Source organism: Oryx dammah, unplaced genomic scaffold, assembly GCF_014754425.2.
Source record: "Oryx dammah isolate SB20612 unplaced genomic scaffold, SCBI_Odam_1.1 HiC_scaffold_19, whole genome shotgun sequence".
Taxonomy (NCBI): domain Eukaryota; kingdom Metazoa; phylum Chordata; class Mammalia; order Artiodactyla; family Bovidae; genus Oryx; species Oryx dammah.
The window spans coordinates 87,765,033-87,784,095 of record NW_024070203.1 but is presented as its reverse complement, the minus strand read 5'-3'; the positions used below and the strand labels follow the sequence as shown (position 1 = coordinate 87,784,095).

At 39.8% G+C, this 19,063-nt stretch overlaps 1 protein-coding gene across 1 annotated transcript in view; it reads right to left on the bottom strand.

The window, feature by feature from the left end:
- Positions 1-11,476: 11,476 nt before the first annotated feature.
- CNGB3 (cyclic nucleotide gated channel subunit beta 3) overlaps positions 11,477-19,063 on the bottom strand; it is a 97,039-nt gene continuing 89,452 nt past the window's right edge. The window contains exons 14-16 of the mRNA XM_040261703.1: positions 14,700-14,846; positions 14,271-14,445; positions 11,477-11,734 (exon numbers count right to left, since the gene is read on the bottom strand). Coding sequence (XP_040117637.1) covers positions 11,477-11,734; positions 14,271-14,445; positions 14,700-14,846 — 580 coding nt within the window. The remainder of the gene's footprint in view (positions 11,735-14,270; positions 14,446-14,699; positions 14,847-19,063) is intronic.

Below are 19,063 nucleotides of genomic sequence, written 5' to 3'. Positions count from 1 at the left end.
CCATCACACACACACACACACACACACACACATATATATATACACACCACATCTTCTTTATCCGTTCCTCTGTGGAAAGACATTTAGATTGCTTCCATTTCCTGGGTATTATAAACCACGCTGCAATGAACACTGGGGTGCATGTATCTTTTTGAATTGTGGTTTTCTTTGTATGGATGCCCAGGAGAGGGATTGCAGGATCATATGGTAGTTCTTTTTCAGTTTCTTAAGGAACCTCCTTACTGTTCTCCATAGTGGCTATACTGATCTACATTCCCACTGATAGTTTGGAGAGTTCGTTTTCTCCATACCCTCTCCGTGATCGTCATTTTGACTGGTGTGAGGTGTTACCTCTTTGTGGCTTTGATTTGCATTTCTCTAGTAATTTGTGATTTGAGAATCTTTTCATGTGCCTCTTGGCCATCTGTATGTCTTCTTTGGATAAATGTCTGTTTAGATCTTCTGCCCATTTCTTGATTGGTTTGCTTGTTTTTTAAATACTGAACTGCAAGAGCTGTTTGTATATTTTGGAGATTAATCCCTTGTCAGTCACATCATTTGCAAATAATTTCTTCCATTCTGTGGCTTGTCTTTTTGTTTTGTTTAATGATTTCCTTTGCTTTGTAGAAGCTTTTAAGTTTAATTAAGTCCCACTTGTTTATTTTTGTTTTTATTTTGCCTATGTTTTTCTCTAAGAGTTTTATAGTATCTGTCTTACATTTAGATCTTTAATTCATTTCAAGTTTACTTTTGAGTATGGTGTTAGAGAATATTCTAATTTCATTCTCTTATATGTAGCTGTCCAGTTTTCACAGCACCACTTATTGAAGAGACTTTTTTTCTATTGTATATTCTTCCTTCTTTCATCATTGTTTAATTAGCCATAGGTTCATGGGTTTATTTCTGGGCTTTCTGACCTGTTCCATTGATCTACATTTTTGTTTTTGTACCAGAACCATACTATATTGATGACTGTAGCTTTGTAGTATAGTCTGAAGTCAGAGAACCTGCTCCAGCTCTGTTCCCACCCCACCCCCTCAGGATTGCTTTGAACCTGTAGATTGCCTTGGGTAGTATAGTAATTTTGGTAGTATTGATTCTTCCAGTCCAAGAACATCTATTGGCATTATCTTTGATTCCTTTCATCAACATCTTATAGTTTTCAGAATACAGGTCTTTTGATTCCTTAGGAATGTATAATCCTAGGTCTTTTATTTTTCCTGTTTGGGTTTTATTTATTTTCTTTCTTGTTATTTCCACCCACTAACATGTTAGTTTCAGGAAATCAGGGATTTTTGTTTATTTTGTTCACTGTCTGGAAAAGAACTTGGCATTAACTAGGCCCTCCCTACTAATCACCAAAAGAATGAATGAATCTGGTATGTATTAGAGCACATAGAGGGGTAGAAGTTAATGCATATGAGAAAATATTGACGTTTAGAGTGGGGAGATTTTCTTCTAAATCTGGGTAGCAGTTAGAACAATGGAGAGATCTGGAAGAACTTCATGGGTGGGTTGGCATTTCATCTGTGATTTAATGGTTACATAGAGTTTTATCATGTAAAGAAGAGACGCCAGACCAAAAAATAGACATTGTCCATGGGTTGGAGTCAGAAAGTAGGGTCAGATGAGAACATTATTGGTACAGGGAAATGAACATGTGCTTGTAATAATCCTTTTATTTCATATTTGAATCTTTTCACTCACTTTTACAAATGGCGTACCAAAATTGCAACTGTATTCATCTTTCACATTCCTAGTTTAGTGAAATCTGTGGTTAATCCATTTCTGAAGGACAAGATAAAATTGAAAGTTTCCTGTCAAATTTGGAGTATAAATATGGTCCTAAAATGGCAGACTTAACCACCATTTTGCTCTATGAAATCTCAGGAAATGCACTTGTTTATTTCAAAAAGTCCTTCTTTGGGTGGATGCTACTTTTATCAAGCTTGTCCATCATCTTCCTGTTTGAAAAACAATGTAGTATCTTTTTTCTTGTATTTTGCCATCACACACACATCTGATGTGATCCTGGATTTTGTTTTGTGTTTTGTATTTCCTCATCTGAGAGAGTTATTGTCTAGAAATGTCAGCTTGTATTTCTTAATGATTCATGTTTATTTGACCTTTGCAATGTCACCATTCTAGTCACAAAAGTTATAGTAGGAAAAATACTGCCAGTTGTAAAAACTCAGAGGAAAGCATCAAGTTTTACTATAGTGTATATGGGTAAAGTGCTTAAAACATGAACTTCAAGTATCTTTTGTCTGATTAGATATAATCAATTTCAGGACAGCATAATGATTAATATCTTCTGAAGATTTTTTAAAATTCCTCCTAGGTAGGTAAAAGAATTATTTTTAGTATAGAATAGGTCCAAATTATAGAAAGTATAGACGCTTCTCTTGTTAGCATCCTATGTGGCATTTTTCATGTAATGCATAACTGAAATGAAACATAGTATGTTATATTTTATTTTAGGGTTAATTAATACCAGTTAAGCCAAGATGTTCCCTAGACTATGGAGAGGGACCAAGTTACTCCTTTCCTGTGGGTGTACTTGGAGATTTTAGCTCATTTTAATACAACATGTAGTATAGTTGTACATTTTAAAAATGATTTCAAGTTCAAAGTTCTCGTTCTATTTTAAATAAAGGTTTTATTTATCTTTGACATTGTCTGTGTGTAGGGTTTCCAGATTTAGAAAACACAAGTTTAATTTGACATCAAGTTAAATTTGAATTTCAGACAAACAAAGAATAATTTTTTAGTATAGACATTTCCTAAATATATCATGGGACACACCTATACTAAAAAATTAGTCATTAACTGGGTGTTCTGTACTTTTTTGGGCAATCTACCTGGATGATAAATTGCAAAAATGGCCCAAATCCTTCCCTCCTCTGTATCTACCCCTTTTGCAGTAACAATTGTTAAGTCCTTAAGTTTTAATTAGCAAAGGAAACTGATCTAGTCTAACAATGCAAAGGGGAGATAGGCATTTTTTTAAAACTAGAGGAAAGCTCATAGGTTGTGCTGAGTTTTAAAGGCCATGGATGAAAGTAAGGTAAGAGGTATTTTTTGTAATTAATTTTGAGCGAATAACTCTTGAGGATGACTTCAAGAAATCAGAGGAAATTGCTTGTTGAATATACTTGGGCCCACAGGAAAAAAATTCACTTTGTAAAAAGACGTTGCTTGTTTGGCCATGTAATGTTCATAAAGGGTAGAGCGCCTGCTGAGGGCTTCCCACTTTCTAGTTCCTTCTCTGAAGACCTTTTCAGGATACCTTCCTTTTAACCAGAGTTTTGCATATACCTTTGGTGACTGATTACTGAGGTTAAGATTCTGGTGGGGGTGGGGAAAGAACTTTCATATATCTCTGCATCACCAGTTAGCCAGTTAGTCAACCGCTGCTTGTCAACTAGTCAAATGATTAATGATCATGGGCTCTCAAGGGTCCAGAGAAGAGAGATGGATGGCTTAGCAGTAGTAGAAGAGAGAGTAAACAGGGGAAAGCTCAGTTTTTATCTCTGGGGACCACCGGATGTCTGGGTTTTGACTCTTGATCAAGAAAAGGGTGATGGGATTTATAGGTGGTGTTTAAAGTGCCAAACTCCATGGGTGACTGCCAGAATCAGTTTTCACTGAAAGTTTTCTAGTGATCTCACTGGTTAGTCAGCCTGCCTCATATATGTGGCTCCAGGAATATATGATCCCCATTGGGAACCTCAACTTTGAACCCTCCTGAAGCTTAGGTTCCTTACATAGTTGTGGGTAGTTCAGTCCTAAAACAGATGTGATCAGGTCCTTGTGGGACTAAGGACGCTGGGAATGTGTTCATGGGAGGTTAGGCAGACCTTCCTGTGCTTGCCTGGGCAACTTTTCTCTTTCTCCATGGTATCCACTACTTTTCAGTAAAATCCCTGTGAAGTGTGTGTATGCTCTGTGGAGAGTGTGACTCCTTTCCAATATCCTAACACAGGAAATCTCTGTACTCATAACGATCAAGGGCAAGTTAGTGAGGAGGGCATGGCATCCCACTCCGGTATTTTTGCCTGGAGAATCCCATGGACAGAGGAACCTGGAGGGTTACAGTCCATAGGTCTGCAAAGAGTGGACACAACGGAAGTGACTTAGCATGCACGCACTCAATGCTAGATTTAGTTTGCATTGCCTGGAGAGCACACTGTGAAGGCAAGGAGACGGTGGAAGAAGAAAGTCCTGCAGGGAGATGTGTCAGTGCTGACCTGTAGTACTGAGCAAGTGGAACCAGGGCTGCAGCACGAGTCTGGAGAATTGGCAGGAGACAGCATGCCCGTGGGGAGTTTGGGGACCAGGTTGGGGGGTGTTCTATGCCTGTAGCACTTGGAAACCTTTGTCAGCAGCAGTGAGACTTAATGTTACTTGAAATCGAGTATAGAATATTAGAAGATACATCCTACTTCTTGAGGGGATCTGGGTAAGAAAGAGAAAGCCTGAATGAGCACTTCCTGGGTATTGATGAATTCTCAGCTGAGAGAAATGAAAAGAGTATAGAAGAATGAGACCTGGAGGGCTCCATGCCTTGAAAAGCCAGATATTTTTCAGCAGAAATCTCAACAGGAACTCCAAGCCTGGCAGAGTGATAACGGTAGACTTGAGTCTGGTCCTGGTCTCAGCACTGAATGGAGGAACACCACACTTCATCTGGGGATTCCATTTACTTTCAGTTTGGTCACTCAGTTGTGTCTGACTCTTTGTGACCCCATGGACCGCAGCATGCCAGGCCTTCCTCTCCATCACCAACTCCCGGAGTTTACTCAAACTCATGTCCATCGAGTCGGTGATGCCATCCAACCATCTCATCCTCTGTCGTCCCCTTCTCTTCCTGCCCTCAATCTTTCCCAGCATCAGGGTCTTTTCCGATGAGTTGGTTCTTCGCATCAGGTGGTCAAAGGATTGGAGTTTCAGCTTCAGCATCAGTCCTTCCAGTGAACATTCAGGACTGATTTCCTTTAGGATGGACTGGTTGGATCTCCTTGCTGTCCTTGGGACTCTCAACAGTCTTCTCATAGTTCCAAAACATCAATTCTTTGGTGCTCAGCTTTCTTTATGGTCCAAATCTCACATCCATACATGACGACTGGAAAAAACCATAGCTTTGACTAGATGGGCCTTTGTTGGCAAAGTCATGCCTCCTGTTTTTTAATATGCTGTCTAGGTTGGTCATAACTTTTCTTCCATTCACTTAGCTACCTTTTATTGAACACACACTATTAGTTATGCTATCCTGGGGTGGGGGCAACCCCACCTTATACAAATTTTTCATTTTTAATCAGAAATTTTTTTTTGAAATTCATAAGGGAAAATATCTCCCTCATCTATGTTTTTTTAACCAATTTCTCACTGTCCTCTTCACATTTTTCACATTTTTAAGCAAAGTATGTAATTGTTATCAACATTGGGTTGTGGGCTTGGTGTCTGCTACGAACTAGGAGATGATAAGACCCTGAGGTTTTACATAGAATGAATGAATGTATCAGAGTTTGTTGAGAGAAGTGTGGTCAACATCTGTGGAGGCTATGTGTGTGTGTGTGTGTGTGTGTGTGCATGCGCTCAGTTGCTAAGGCATGTCCAACTCTTTGTGACGACATGGACGGTAGCCCACCAGGGTCCTCTATCCATGGGATTCTCAGACAGGAATACTGGAGTGGGTTGCCATTTCCTCTTCCAAGGCATCTTCTGGATCCAGGGATCAAACCTGCTTCTCTTGCATCTCCTGCACTGGCAAGCAGATTCTTTACCACTGAGCCACCTGGGAACCCCCATGGAAGTTACAAATCCAGTTTTCAACTACTATTCTTCTCTGTAACTAAGATGCTGGGAACTCTGTTTGCCATGTACCTAACAAATGAGCTGATATAATTTAAGGTGGGCATTCCGTACATTCACTCACAGCTGTGGCTCCCCTAGTATGGTTATTTTACACCTCCACAGACCTGTCTTATCAGGTCTGCATCTTGAATCTCCATGAGATATTTCTCATTCTTGTTTCCTGCTTCTCCAACCAACAGCTATCTCCTGCCATACTTCATGAAAGTAAGTATGTTAGTCTCCTGGTGCTGTCGTATAGAATAGTATAGTATAGAATAGGTATTTAACAACAGACATTTATCTTCTCACAGTCTGCAGGCTGGAAGTCCAAAATCAGGATGCCTGAACTTTCGGTTTCTTCTAAGGCTACTCAGTGATCCATGCAAAGAAATAGAAAAAAACAATAGAATGGGAAAGACTAGAGATCTCTTCAGGAAAATTAGAGATACTAAGGGAACGTTTCATTCAAAGATGAGCACAATAAAAGACAAAAAGGGACTGGATTGAAAAGAAGCAGAAGATATTAGGAAGACGTGACAAGAATACACAGAAGAACTATACAAAAAAGATCCTTATGAACCAGATAATCACAATGATATGATCACTCACTTAGAGCCAGACACCTGGAATGCTAAGTCAAGTGGGCCTTAGGAAGAATTACTATGAACAAAGCTAGTGGATGTGATGGAATTCCAGTTGAGTTATTTCAAATACTAAAAGAAGATGCTGTGAAAGTGCTGCACTCAATATGTCAGCAAATTTGGAAAAGGCAACAGTGGCCACAGGATCACAACAAACTGTGGAAAATTCTTCAAGAGATGGGAATACCAGACCACCTGCCTTTTGAGATATCTGTATGCATGTCAGGAAGCAACAGTTAGAACTGGACATGGAACAACAGACTGGTTCCAAATCAGGAAAGGAGTAAGTCAAGGCTGTAAACTGTCACCCTGCTTATTTAACTTATATGCAGAGTATGTTATCAGCAATGCTGGGCTGGATGAAGCACAAGCTGGAATCAAGTTTGCTGGGAGAAATATCAATAACCTCAGATATGCAGATGACACCACCCTTATGGCAGAAAGTGAAGAAGAACTAAAGAGTCTCTTGATGAAAGTGCAAGAGGAGAGTGAAAAAGTTGGCATAAAGCTCAACATTCAGGAAACTAAAACTAAGATCATGGCATCTGGTCCCATCACGTCATGGGAAATAGATGGGGAAACAATGGAAACAGTGACAGTGACAGACTGTTTTTCTGGGCTCCAAAATCACTGCAGATGGTGACTGCAGCCATGAAATTAAAAGATGCTTACTCCTTGGAAGGAAAGTTATGACCAACCTAGATAGCATATTAAAAAGCAGAGACATTACCAACATTAAAAAGCAGAGACTTTGCCAACAAAGGTCCGTCTAGTCAAAGCTATGTTTTTTCTAGTAGTCATGTTTGGATGTGAGAGTTGGACTATAAAGAAAGCTGAGTGCTTTGACTCTACTGACCTTTGTTGGCAGAGTAATACCTCTGCTTTGTAATACAGTGCCTAGATTTGTCATAGCTTTTCTGCCAAGGAGCAAGCATCTTTCAATTTCAGGGCGGCAGTCACCATCTGCAGTGATTTTAGAGCCCCCAAAAGAAAGTCTGTCGTTGTTTCCCCATCTATTCACCAAGAAGTGATGGGACCAGATGCCATGATCTTAGTTTTTTGAATGTTGAGTATTAAGGCAACTTTTTCACTCTCCTCTTTCACTTTCATCAAGAGGCTTTTTAGTTCCTCTTCAATTTCTGCCATATGGGTGGTGTCATCTGCATATCTGAGGTTATTGATATTTCTCCTGGGAATCTTGATTCCAGCTTGTGATTCATCCAGCCAGGCATTTTGCATGATGTACTCTGCATATAATTTAAATAAGCAGGGTGACAGTACACAGCTTTGACGTACTCTTTCCCCAATTTTTAACCAGCTTGCTGTTCCATGTTCAGTTCTAACTGTTGTTTCTTGACCTGCATACAGGTTTCCACCAGGTAAGGTGGTCTGGTATTCCCATCTCTTTAACAGCTTCCCACAGTTTGTTGTGATCCACACAGTCAAAGGCTTTACCATAATTAATGAAGCAGAAGTAGATGTTTTTCTGGAATTCTCTTGTTTTTTCTATGATCCAATGGATATTGGCAATTTGATCTCTGGTTCCTCTGCCTTTTCTCAGTCCAGTTTGAACATCATCTCAGTTCATGAACTGTTGAAGCCTAGCTTGGAGGATTTTGAGCATTACCTTGTTAGCATGTGAAATGAGTGTAATTGTGTGGTAGTTTGAACATTCTTTGGCATTGCCTTCTTTGGGACTGGAATGAAAACAGACTTTTCCAGTCCTATGGCCACTGCTGAGATTTCCAAATTTGCTGGCATAATGAGTGCAGCACTTTCACAGCATCAACTTTTAGGATCTGAAATAGCTCAGCTGGAATTCCATCACTTCCACTAGCTTTGTTCGTAGTGATACTTCCTAAAGCCCATTTGACTTTGCACTCCAGGATGTCTGGCTCTAGGTGAGTGATCACACCATCATGGTTATCTGGGTCATGAAGATCTTTTTTGTGTAATTCTTCTGTGTATTCTTGCCACCTCTTCTTAATATCTTCTGCTCCTGATAAGTCCATGCCATTTCTGTCCTTTATTGTGCCCATCTTTGCATGAAATGTTCCCTTGGTATCTCTATTTTCTTTGAAAAGATATCCAGTCTTTCCCATTCTATTGTTTTCCTCTGTTTCTTTGCATTGATCACTAAGGAAGGCTTTCTTATCTCTCCTTGCTATTCTTTGGAATTCTCTATTCAAATGGGTGTATCTTTCCTTTTCTCCTTTGCCTTTTGCTTCTCTTCTCTTCTCAACTGTTTGTAAGGCCTCCTGAGACAACCATTTTGCCTTTTTGCATTTCTTTTTCTTGGAGACGGTTTTGATCACTGTCTCCTGTACAATGTTATGAACCTCCATCCATAATTCTTCGGATCTAACGTGTTGAAAGTATTTGTCACGTCCACTAATCCTATATATAGGATTAGTGCCTTCATAAAAGAGACTCTGGAGGGATCCCTTGCCCATTCAACCCTGTGAAGACACAGTGAGAATGAGCCTTCTAAGAACCATGTTGGGCTTCGATCCTGTACTTCCCAGCCTCCAGACCTGTGAGAAATACACTGTGTTGTTCATAAGCTACCCCGTATGTGGTGGTTTTATTACAGCAGCCCAAATGGTCTAGATAGTTGTATTTGAGAAAGGCCTGACTTTAGCCATGGCAGAAGGACTGAGAAAGATAACGTGATTAAAGTGGATAGTGGGTAAAAAGTGATTATTTATTTGAATTGAACAGAAAATATGAACTGGATGGTTAGCATTGAAGTTGAAAAGGAAAGGGAAATTAGCAAGATTTAAGAAAGAGACAGGATTTGGTGCACTATATAAGCAATGTAAGAATTGCTAATTATTCTTAGATTTGAGTCTGAGAGTCTGGTAGCATGAAGATATTATCTAAAAAAGGATAGTTTGGGAGAGAAAATAAATGACAGAGGAAGAGCATAATGGAGGTTAATTTTACTTTCTTTATAGACTTTAAAAGGAGAACATATTATTCATAAGCTCAGGATTTTTCTCATTTTTTTTTTCCCTATTATCAGACTTTTTAGAGGTCCTATTTTTACCTTTTCTTTCTGGTGCTTGTAATCACTCTCCACAACAAACTCCTGTTTATCAAATAAGCACTATTTAACAATTTATCTCTGTTTGCTTAACTCTGGAAAAACACCACCCAACCTTTTGTAAAATTTCTCATGTCTCTGTGATACTCTTAATATTTTTGCATATAAAAATGGTGAGTAACAAATGATACATTTTATTCCAGTGATTAATTTATACATGATTTGCTGAATGTGTCTGTGCTGTAGGCTTTTTGGCTAATATAATTTGTTAAAACACTCTCAGCAAAATGCTGTTACAGTGACCATCTTCTGAGACTTGGAAATAGCCTTATTATACCGAACTTAATGTTATACAGTAATGGCATTTATTAGAATGGAATTCTATATGTATTATTACTTCCGACAGCAGCCTGGCTTTTTTAGCCTCCTCACAGCATGAGACTTTGGTAATTATGCTAATGCTAGCTGATTCATGAGGACAACTTCCTAAAGTGCACTTAATTAACTCGGAGATTTTGTAAACAGCTGTACATGTAGTTTCCGGAAATTGTAGGGATATGTCAATCTGACATGTGTACAGTCTGCCTTCCTAACCTCATCAGTTTTTACTAAAGCTGAAAACAAGAAGCTCAAATTTGGCACCTTCTGGAGCAAACGCCTACAAGTTTCTGAGAAACGTCGCTTTGGGGACAATCTGATTTCTCCTGTTTGAGTCTGTTGAGATAGATGAGACTTTTAAGTTGATATGAATGAAAATATTAAAGCTTGTGTCTTTAGTAAAGGGTATAGCTTTTCCAGGAGAAGGCAATGGCACCCCACTCCAGTACTCTTGCCTGGAAAATCCCATGGATGGAGGAGCCTGGTAGGCTGCAGTCCATGGGGTCGCTAAGAGTCGGGCACGGCTGAGCGACTTCACTTTCACTTTTCACTTTCATGCATTGGAGAAGGAAATGGCAACCCACTCCAGTGTTCTTGCCTGGAGAATCCCAGAGACAGTGGGCCCCCGTCTATGGGGTCGCACAGAGTCGGACACGACTGAAACGACTTAGCAGCAGCATAGCTTTTCCAACATGTTGCTGCAATGTAATTTTGCTTTTGGGTTTGGGCTTCCCTCTTGGCTCAGACGGTAAAGAATCTGCCTGCAATGCAGGAGACCTGGGTTCGATTCCTGGGTCAGGAAGATACCCTGGAGAAGGGAATGGCAGCCCACTTCAGTATTCTTGCCTGGAGAATCCCACAGACAGAGGAACCTGGGGGGCTACAGTCCATGGGGTTGAAAAGAGTCTACTCAACTAACACTTTCACTTTCACTATTGTTAGTATTGCTGACCAGCTGTGCTCTTCAGAGGACTTCTCTGCAAGGTGGGTTTTATATCCATTGAGTTCATAACGATTGCTTCCTTTAATCCCACCTGGTAGGTTGATCTGATACTTGACCAACTTATAAACCTGGCTTGGATAAAAATCACTTGATGTTTGACATTTTATTAAAATCTCATACTCCCCAAGTAAGAGGCAATAGTCATATACATAGAACATTTAACCAAGACTAACCGTGCAATGCAAGACTTTAACACACACACACAGTTAAGAGAAAAACCTAATGAATCATTTCAGAGCCAAGACCAACCTAATCAAAACGGAGGGAAGAAACATCAAGAAAGTACAGAAGAAAAATAACCTTCTAGGTACCATTAGGAGAATACCAATTGCACAAAGCTGATGACAACGGAGAATAGGGATTTTTTTCCTTAATAATCTTCTTATCCACTTCAGATCAGACTCTAAGATATGCCCTAGAAACTAAGCTAGAGATTTGCCTGTGGTTTCTCAAGGGTGCCGTCAAGGTCTTTTCCTGTCATTAGTTAAACTCCCATCCTGGCTATAATCTCTCGGGGAACTAGCTAGAGTATATCTAAAGATCATCACGTATTTATTGCTTAGCCTTTTCCTTGACTTCGATCGTCAGAACCTCTTCCCCAGCCTCGGCAGAAGGAGCCATGCTGATGATGAGTGATTGACGGGTAGTTCCTCTGGGTAAAACTGTCTTTCTAATTGCCTGGGGCGCTTCCTCCACTGTAATGGAACTCGTTTGACATTTGGATGTTTCAAGTGGTTTCTCTGCTGTTGCTCTTCCTTTATCTTCAGATTCTTTTCCTTTATCCTCTTCTTCCTGGTTTTCATCTTTTCTCTAAAAGAAAGTTATTGAAAAGAGTTGATTGGTGCTGAAATCATAATCGAGGATGTTGGAGTCTTTTGATTAATATGCAATACCTAAGGATCATGGTCAAAAGACTGACATAATATGGGAATCATGTCTGCCTTTGACTATCCCTTTAACTAAGTTTTCTGATGTGCTGGAGAATGGGGTTGAGCTGTCACCTTTGAATTTAGGGTTAGTGTGCGTTACATTTCTGTTCCTGCCAAGGAATTTGCTCCCAATTGGCCCCCATGGTCTCTGCATTATTAGACTTAGTGCTCAAGATGCTTTGCTTTTCAAATATTTACTTATTTATTTTATGAAGATGAAGTTTTAAATATTTATCTTTTAATAAAAAAGTATTAGCCCAATACCAAATAATGCTCTAAAAACACTCTAGAACTATAGTTTCCTTCCTGCATAAGCTCATGGGAACATCTCAGGGAGAAATTCATGTCTCCTTCCTAGTACAGTCTTCTCCATTTGCCCCATGGGTATTTGATATAGTTTTAGAACCTTTGGCATTTAGTGTCATCTGTAGAAATTTCACATTAAGACACATACCATGCTCTTTGCTGGTGATGCTTGAGATCAGTTTGAAAGAGGCTTGTACAGGGTATGAAGGTGCATATACAGAGTTGAAAGCCTTGCTTAACACACTGACTTACAGAGTTGTTTTCCCCATAAGTCTTCTACACAAATTATTATTTGCCTGCCAATTAAATGAGGCATCTGGTGTACCCTGACCTCCATCACAGTGTTGTGTGTGTGGAAAAGGAAGAGGCAAGTTTGAATATCTTGAGTGTGATTGACTTTATAATATTTGCTTTACCAATTTTCAGAAAGAGTCACAGATACTCATTTCTTACTGTTTTAGAGACAACATAATAACTAGATTCAGAAAACTTGAATCTCTGCTCTGTTTTTCAGGATCTGCCCTCATAAACTTATCATGAGAATCAAAGAAATATGAAAAAAAAAGAAAAACTAAAACATTTCAGTTTCATGACATTTCTAGGAATTAGGAGACAGCTTGGTGTAGGTGTTGAAGTCTGAATTTTTGACTAATAATTTTTGCTCTGTCATTGATGGTGATCTTATCTAAATAATTGATCTGGATCTCAGTTTATTCAACTATAACATGAAGGCTGTGATGTCCTCTGTGAGGTTACTTCTGACTTAGTGATAGTAATTGAATGAATACTGGTGAAAATGTTTAATGGCTGGTAAAATGTCTTACACATTTATAGGTATATATATGTTTATATATATACAGTTGATCCTCATTATTCATGGTAGTTTTGTTCTACAAAGCTGCCATGAACACTGAACTAGCAAACCCTGCTCTTTGGGGGTAATGCAGGTTTAGGATCCTACAAGCCTCTGGTTTTAACATTTTTGTCAACTGCTCAATACATAACCTTGTTTTACATGTATTTTTATTTAGAAACACCTTATTTAATATGTATGGTTTACTCATTTCATTGAACTCACAGCCAATAGCACTCTGACTCATGCCCGGATGAAGCTTGTCTAATACACATGTTTCTCTGTAGGGCACATCACTACATTTTTGCCCTTTGGAACACAGTACTTTGGCACTATGTTTGAGGGCCATTTTTAATAGTGGGAGGGGGGAAATGCACAAAAATACAAAAACATGACAATAAATAGACCTTGAACAGTTCATTCATTCACAGTGTGAGAGCTGAAACAAGAAGGCAAAGTGTCTCCTTGTTCAAATTCAGCTGAAAACATGTGCCCCCAGCAACTTAAATTTTTGCTACTCTGTACATGTATGCCTGAGAATGACCCCCAACCCCCTTAAATATTGGTTTTGAGGTTACAGACACACTTTAGTGAGTAAGCAGTTTCACAAACACAGAAAACACAAACTGAGCCACCAGGGATGCCATATATACTGGTGCTGGCTTTAGACGCTCAGTCATGTCCGACTTTTTGTGACCCCATGGGCTGTAGCCCGCCAGACTCCTCTGTCCATGGGGGTTCTCCAGGCAAGAATACGGGAGTGGATTGCCATTCCTTTCTCCAGGGTATCTTCCTGACCCAGGGATCGAACCTGGGTCTCCTGCATTGCAGGCAGATTCTTTACCTTCTGAGGAATATGGAATCACACAGAAATCAGTCCAGATTAAAATGGCTACCCACTCCAGTATTCTTGCCTGGAGAATTCCTTGGACAGAGGAGCCTGGCGGGCTATAGTCCATGGGGTCACAAAGGGTCAGACACTGCTGAGCGACTAACCCTTTCACCTTTCCTCATATATATATCTATATATATCATCACAAAACACTAAAACTGTCATAATAAACCCAGGAGGATTAACTGTGATGATACATGGGTATATAGTAAATAATAATAAGTGCTGTGTATAATGTAGCAATTATATGCATTAGATGAATCCAGATTATCCCAGTGTCTGACACAGGATTAAAGTAGGAGCTTGTCTGAATGTATTTCATCTGGAGGTCTCTGTTATAGCCCTCTTTTCCCTCTGTCCTATTACCTGAGCGGTTTGTTCTCTCTTCAACGTGAGTAGTCTTGCAAGACCTGCTTTTCCAGAGCTTCCCAGAAGAGCTTTAAACATTTTGGGTGTTTCTTGTTTCAGTGGGAAGAGAAAGGCAAGTCCTTTGTTTGGGGGGGTTGCCCCTGTGCCTGGAGCCTTGTTCTTTAGAAGCACTCTGTGGGCAGGAGAGAAAGGCCATTTTAGATAGCATTGTGAGGATTCTGGAAAAACTTCCCAGAAATACTATCTTTTCGCCTAGTCTGTGAAGTTTTCAATGCATGACCACATAAACAATAGTATGTTAGGTGGCTCTCCTGGAAACAGTTGACTGCAGCCATGAGCAGAGTCACATGAAGCCAACTCTTCTCTAATGGGTTGTGTTTTTTTTTTTTTTTTTTTCCCCTCCTAATGAGATTTCAAAGGTGGTACCTGGCTTTCTTCATAAGCAGCTTTTCAGAATCTGGATAGTGCACTAGAATTTCTTGGAGAGTCTTTTTGTCCAGAGTTAAGAGATTGGCGAAGCCATGGGCCACCACGTTGGCTGTTCTCCGGTTCCCTCCTCTTGCCGCTAGAAGGCTGTAAGAGAGAAAAGCAAATCTTTGCCACCATTTTCTATCTCCCTCCACCAAAATCTTTTAAAAAATAAATACCACATGTTAGAGCCATTTATACTGCTTCGGGGTCATTCCCTGGACGTGAGAGTTCAGGTGATTCTGTGGAGAGAGTCAGGATGTAGCGGCAATAGAAGTGGCAACAGCTTTTAACATGTTTGGCATCTAACTCCCGCCTCAAATCAAGGCTTTGTAGCCATCAGAGCCTGGGAGGCTTTTCCTCCCAGATTCCAGAAGTGCCGCCTCTCTTTGGTGGGAATCCTCTATTTGCTCTTCCAGACTCACTTTTTATCCCTCCTGACCTCTTTGCCTTCCAGGAAGCTGAACTGTGGGTTTGCTCTCTGATTTGGGGTGAGCCGATGGGAAATTAAATTAAAAGACGCTTACTCCTTGGAAGAAAAGTTATGATCAACCTAGATAGTATATTCAAAAGCAGAGACATTATTTTGCCAACTAAGGTCCGTCTAGTCAAGGCTATGGTTTTTCCAGTAGTCATATATGGATGTGAGAGTTGGACTGTGAAGAAGGCTGGGCGCCGAAGAATTGATGCTTTTGAACTGTGGTGTTGGAGAAGACTCTTGAGAGTCCCTTGGACTGCAAGGAGATCCAACCAGTCCATTCTGAAGGAGATCAACTCTGGGATTTCTTTGGAAGGAATGATGCTAACTAAAGCTGAAGCTCCAGTACTTTGGCCACCTCATGTGAAGAGCTGACTCATTGGAAAAGACTTTGATGCTGGGAGGGATTGGGGGCAGGAGGAGAAGGGGACGACCAAGGATGAGATGGCTGGATGGCATCACGGACTCGATGGACGTGAATCTGAGTGAACTCCGGGAGATGGTGATGGACAGGGAGGCCTGGCGTGCTGCGATTCATGGGGTCGCAAAGAGTCGGACACGATTGAGTGACTGAAATGAACTGAACTGAATGGGATTTATGAGGAGGAAGTCAAAAAGCAGGTAGAGAGTGGTTTTGGAGCATTTATTCCCCCATTCTTGCCCTGCCAGGACTTAGGTTAGCAATGGCTGCAGTTGCTACCAAAAATCCACAGCCCCTGACATGTGGCCATCTCCTAGAAGAACAACTCCCTCAGATTTCTTTCTGGATCCTGATAACATGCCCTGCCCTTGTCCCCTTTAGGCTAGGCTGTGAAAACAGCTCCCTTGTAGCTAGCTTTGAGATGTATCGGCATCTCTTGTTGGGTACTCTTAGATTTGTCTTTTAATTTTCTTTGACTGACTTCTGTCAATAATCCCAATATTAAAGTCTTCTTAGTTAATTTCCTTAAGTGTACGTTCTGTTTCGCCTGTACTCTGAATAATAAAGCTCTGACAGCAAATCTTAATGATACTTTGGTAACACTAGGTGGATTCAGTCTCTTCCTATAAGTAATTTCCAGATCAGATTATTTCTCAGTATCACAAACTGCTCTGTAGTACGGTCATTAGGGGTTTCCAGGTGGCTCAGCAGTAAAGAATCTGCCTGCCAAGCAGGAGACATAGGTTTGATACCTGGGTTGGGAAGATGCCCTGGAGAAGGAAATGGCAACCCTTTCTAGTATTCTTGTCTGGAAAACTCCATGGGCAGAGGAACCTTGGAAGGCTACAGTCCATGGGGTTGCAAAGAGTTGAACGTGGCTTAGTGAAACAATAGCAATGGTCATTCACTTACCACTTCCCACTTGGAATGTTCGAGAATTGTGGGTTTTATATCTCTCAGGGTATAGCTGGGGCATTTTGCCTTTTGGAAGTAGCCAATAGATAGTTATCAAATAAACGAACAATGGAGTGAATGAAAGAAATGAATATAACTTCTATCATTCAGCAGTAATCTAGAATATAAGGGTTGGTCTTTGAAAACAAGACAATAAAAAGCACATTTCAAATGTTAAAAAAAAAAAACCAAAAACCCACTACAGGCTCTGCAGTGAGATGGTAACACTCACTGAGATTCAGCCTCTTGGAGTCAAACATTTAGAAATGGAGAAAGAAGTCTCATTAATGAAAACAATCTCCAGGGGTGGGAAGGACTGAGCAAGCGGTCTGGCAATAGAAATGCTCACGCTTTCACAGCCCTGCCTTTGGGGGCAATGAGATGTGAGAAGCTGCCTGGATCTTGGGCCTGAAGATTGATATCAGACCATGTGTATTTCTCCAGCTGTTGTTGCAGAAAATGGAACATTCTGACTGGCCGTAAATCATTAGAAAACTAACACAGAGTTTCAGCTGTGACATGTAAAGAGCAATGGAAGTTGTCATTCTTGTCTTTACCCCTTGAAAAAGTTGAACAAACTGAAAAACCAATGACTTTTCTCAGACCTGTCAGAAAACTGAGGTTGCAAGGTCAACTCCTGCCCCAGTCTGGAGAATCAGATGATTTCAGAGGTCATGGGCAGACCTGCTTATCTGGGCAGAAGCCCTTGGAGCTGTAACTGGTATGGAACACTTAAATGGTAATTTTGACAAATTGCTATAGGTTGAGAGTAAATTACCAAGAGAATGAGAAACTCAGAGGGCCACAATTAGGGGGAAACTGATACTTTTATGGGTTTGACGTTGAGAAATTCCAGCAAATTCTCATGGTTAGAGCCAAGAAAGATCTGCTTGTTGCTATGGCAGTAAAAGGGGATAATTAATCATTGTTAAAAAACAAAACAAAACAAAACTCCCAAGGTGTATTTTTTCTCCATCACAAAGGCCTACATCCAGGAAAAAAGATTACCAGAGTCTTATCCACCTTTAGGAAGGACATTTATCTCACTCTAGGCACTTCTAGCCTTCCTGTCTTATGTAATAGGATAAGAAGGACCTGTGAAGATTGCATCCCAGGGACATAAGTGCCCTAAAAGACTGAGATTTAATCCTAAAGTCTGAGCTCTCCCCCATACCTTAGCACCATGTCAAAGGGGCTTCTGTATATAAAGAGTGGATTATAGTTGCAAAATGCAGACTTGCTCTGAGGAGGAGTATTTAAGGAAGGCCAAAGGCAACAGAGGAGATGGAAACAAGGGCACTAGAGACATTTAGAAGCTCTAGCACCCACAGCTACAGCAAACGGTAAACACAGGTCAACTCCTAATGAGAGTAATATAACATCTCATTCTAAAACCTTTTGCCTCAGTTCCCATTACATCATGTAAAACTTTTAACAAAAATTACAAAGCACACTAAAAAACAAGGGAAATACAGCTGGAAGAGCCAAAGAAAGCATCAGAACCAGACTGAGATGTAAAACAGATGTTGGAATTATCAGATAGAGAATTTAAAATAACCATGATTAATATGTTAAAGGATCTATTGGAAAAAGTAGGCATCATTCAATAACAGATGGGTAATGTAAGCAGAGAGATAAAAATTTTAAGACAGGTTCTAAAGGAAATGTTAGAAATCAAAAATACTGTAGCAGAAATGAATAGTGACTTTGATGGGCTCATCAGGAGACTGAGTATGGCCAAGAAAAGATTACATGAGATGTGTAGAAAGTTCCTGAACTGAAATGCAAAGAGAGAAAAAGAAAATAAAAATAGAACACTGAGAACTGTGAGACATTCTCAAAAAGTATTAAACACACACACACACACACACACCAATCTCTAATACTAAAAAAAGAACTTGAAGTAATTATGGCAAGAACTTTCCCAAATTAATGACAGACAACAAACCACAGTTCCAGGAAGCTCAGAGAATACCAAACAGAATAAATTCCTACACCTATTCCTTAGCATATCATATTTGAATTGCAGTAAACCAAAGACAATCTTGAAAAGAGATAAGAGGAGAAAACATTACTTATAAAGTCATGATAATAAAAATTATGGTGAATTTTTCATCAGAAACTATGCAGGTAAGAAGAGAATGGAGTGAAATATTGTGCCTGAGAGGAACAAAATCATCAACCTAGAATTCTATGCATAGTAAAATTATTCTTCAAAAATGAAGGAGAGACAAAGATTTTCTCAGAAAACCAAAAACTGAGGGACTTTGACATTAGCAGAACTACTTTTTAAAAATATTGAAAGAATTTCTTTGGGAAGAAGTAGAATGATACAGATTAAAAACTTAAGTCTATAAAGAGAATGAAAGACATGGGAGAAGGAATAAGCAGAAGTAAATAAAAGTTTTATTTTTCTTATTTTTAATTGACCTAAAGTACAACTTTAAATAAAGTAGCAGTGTATTGTGT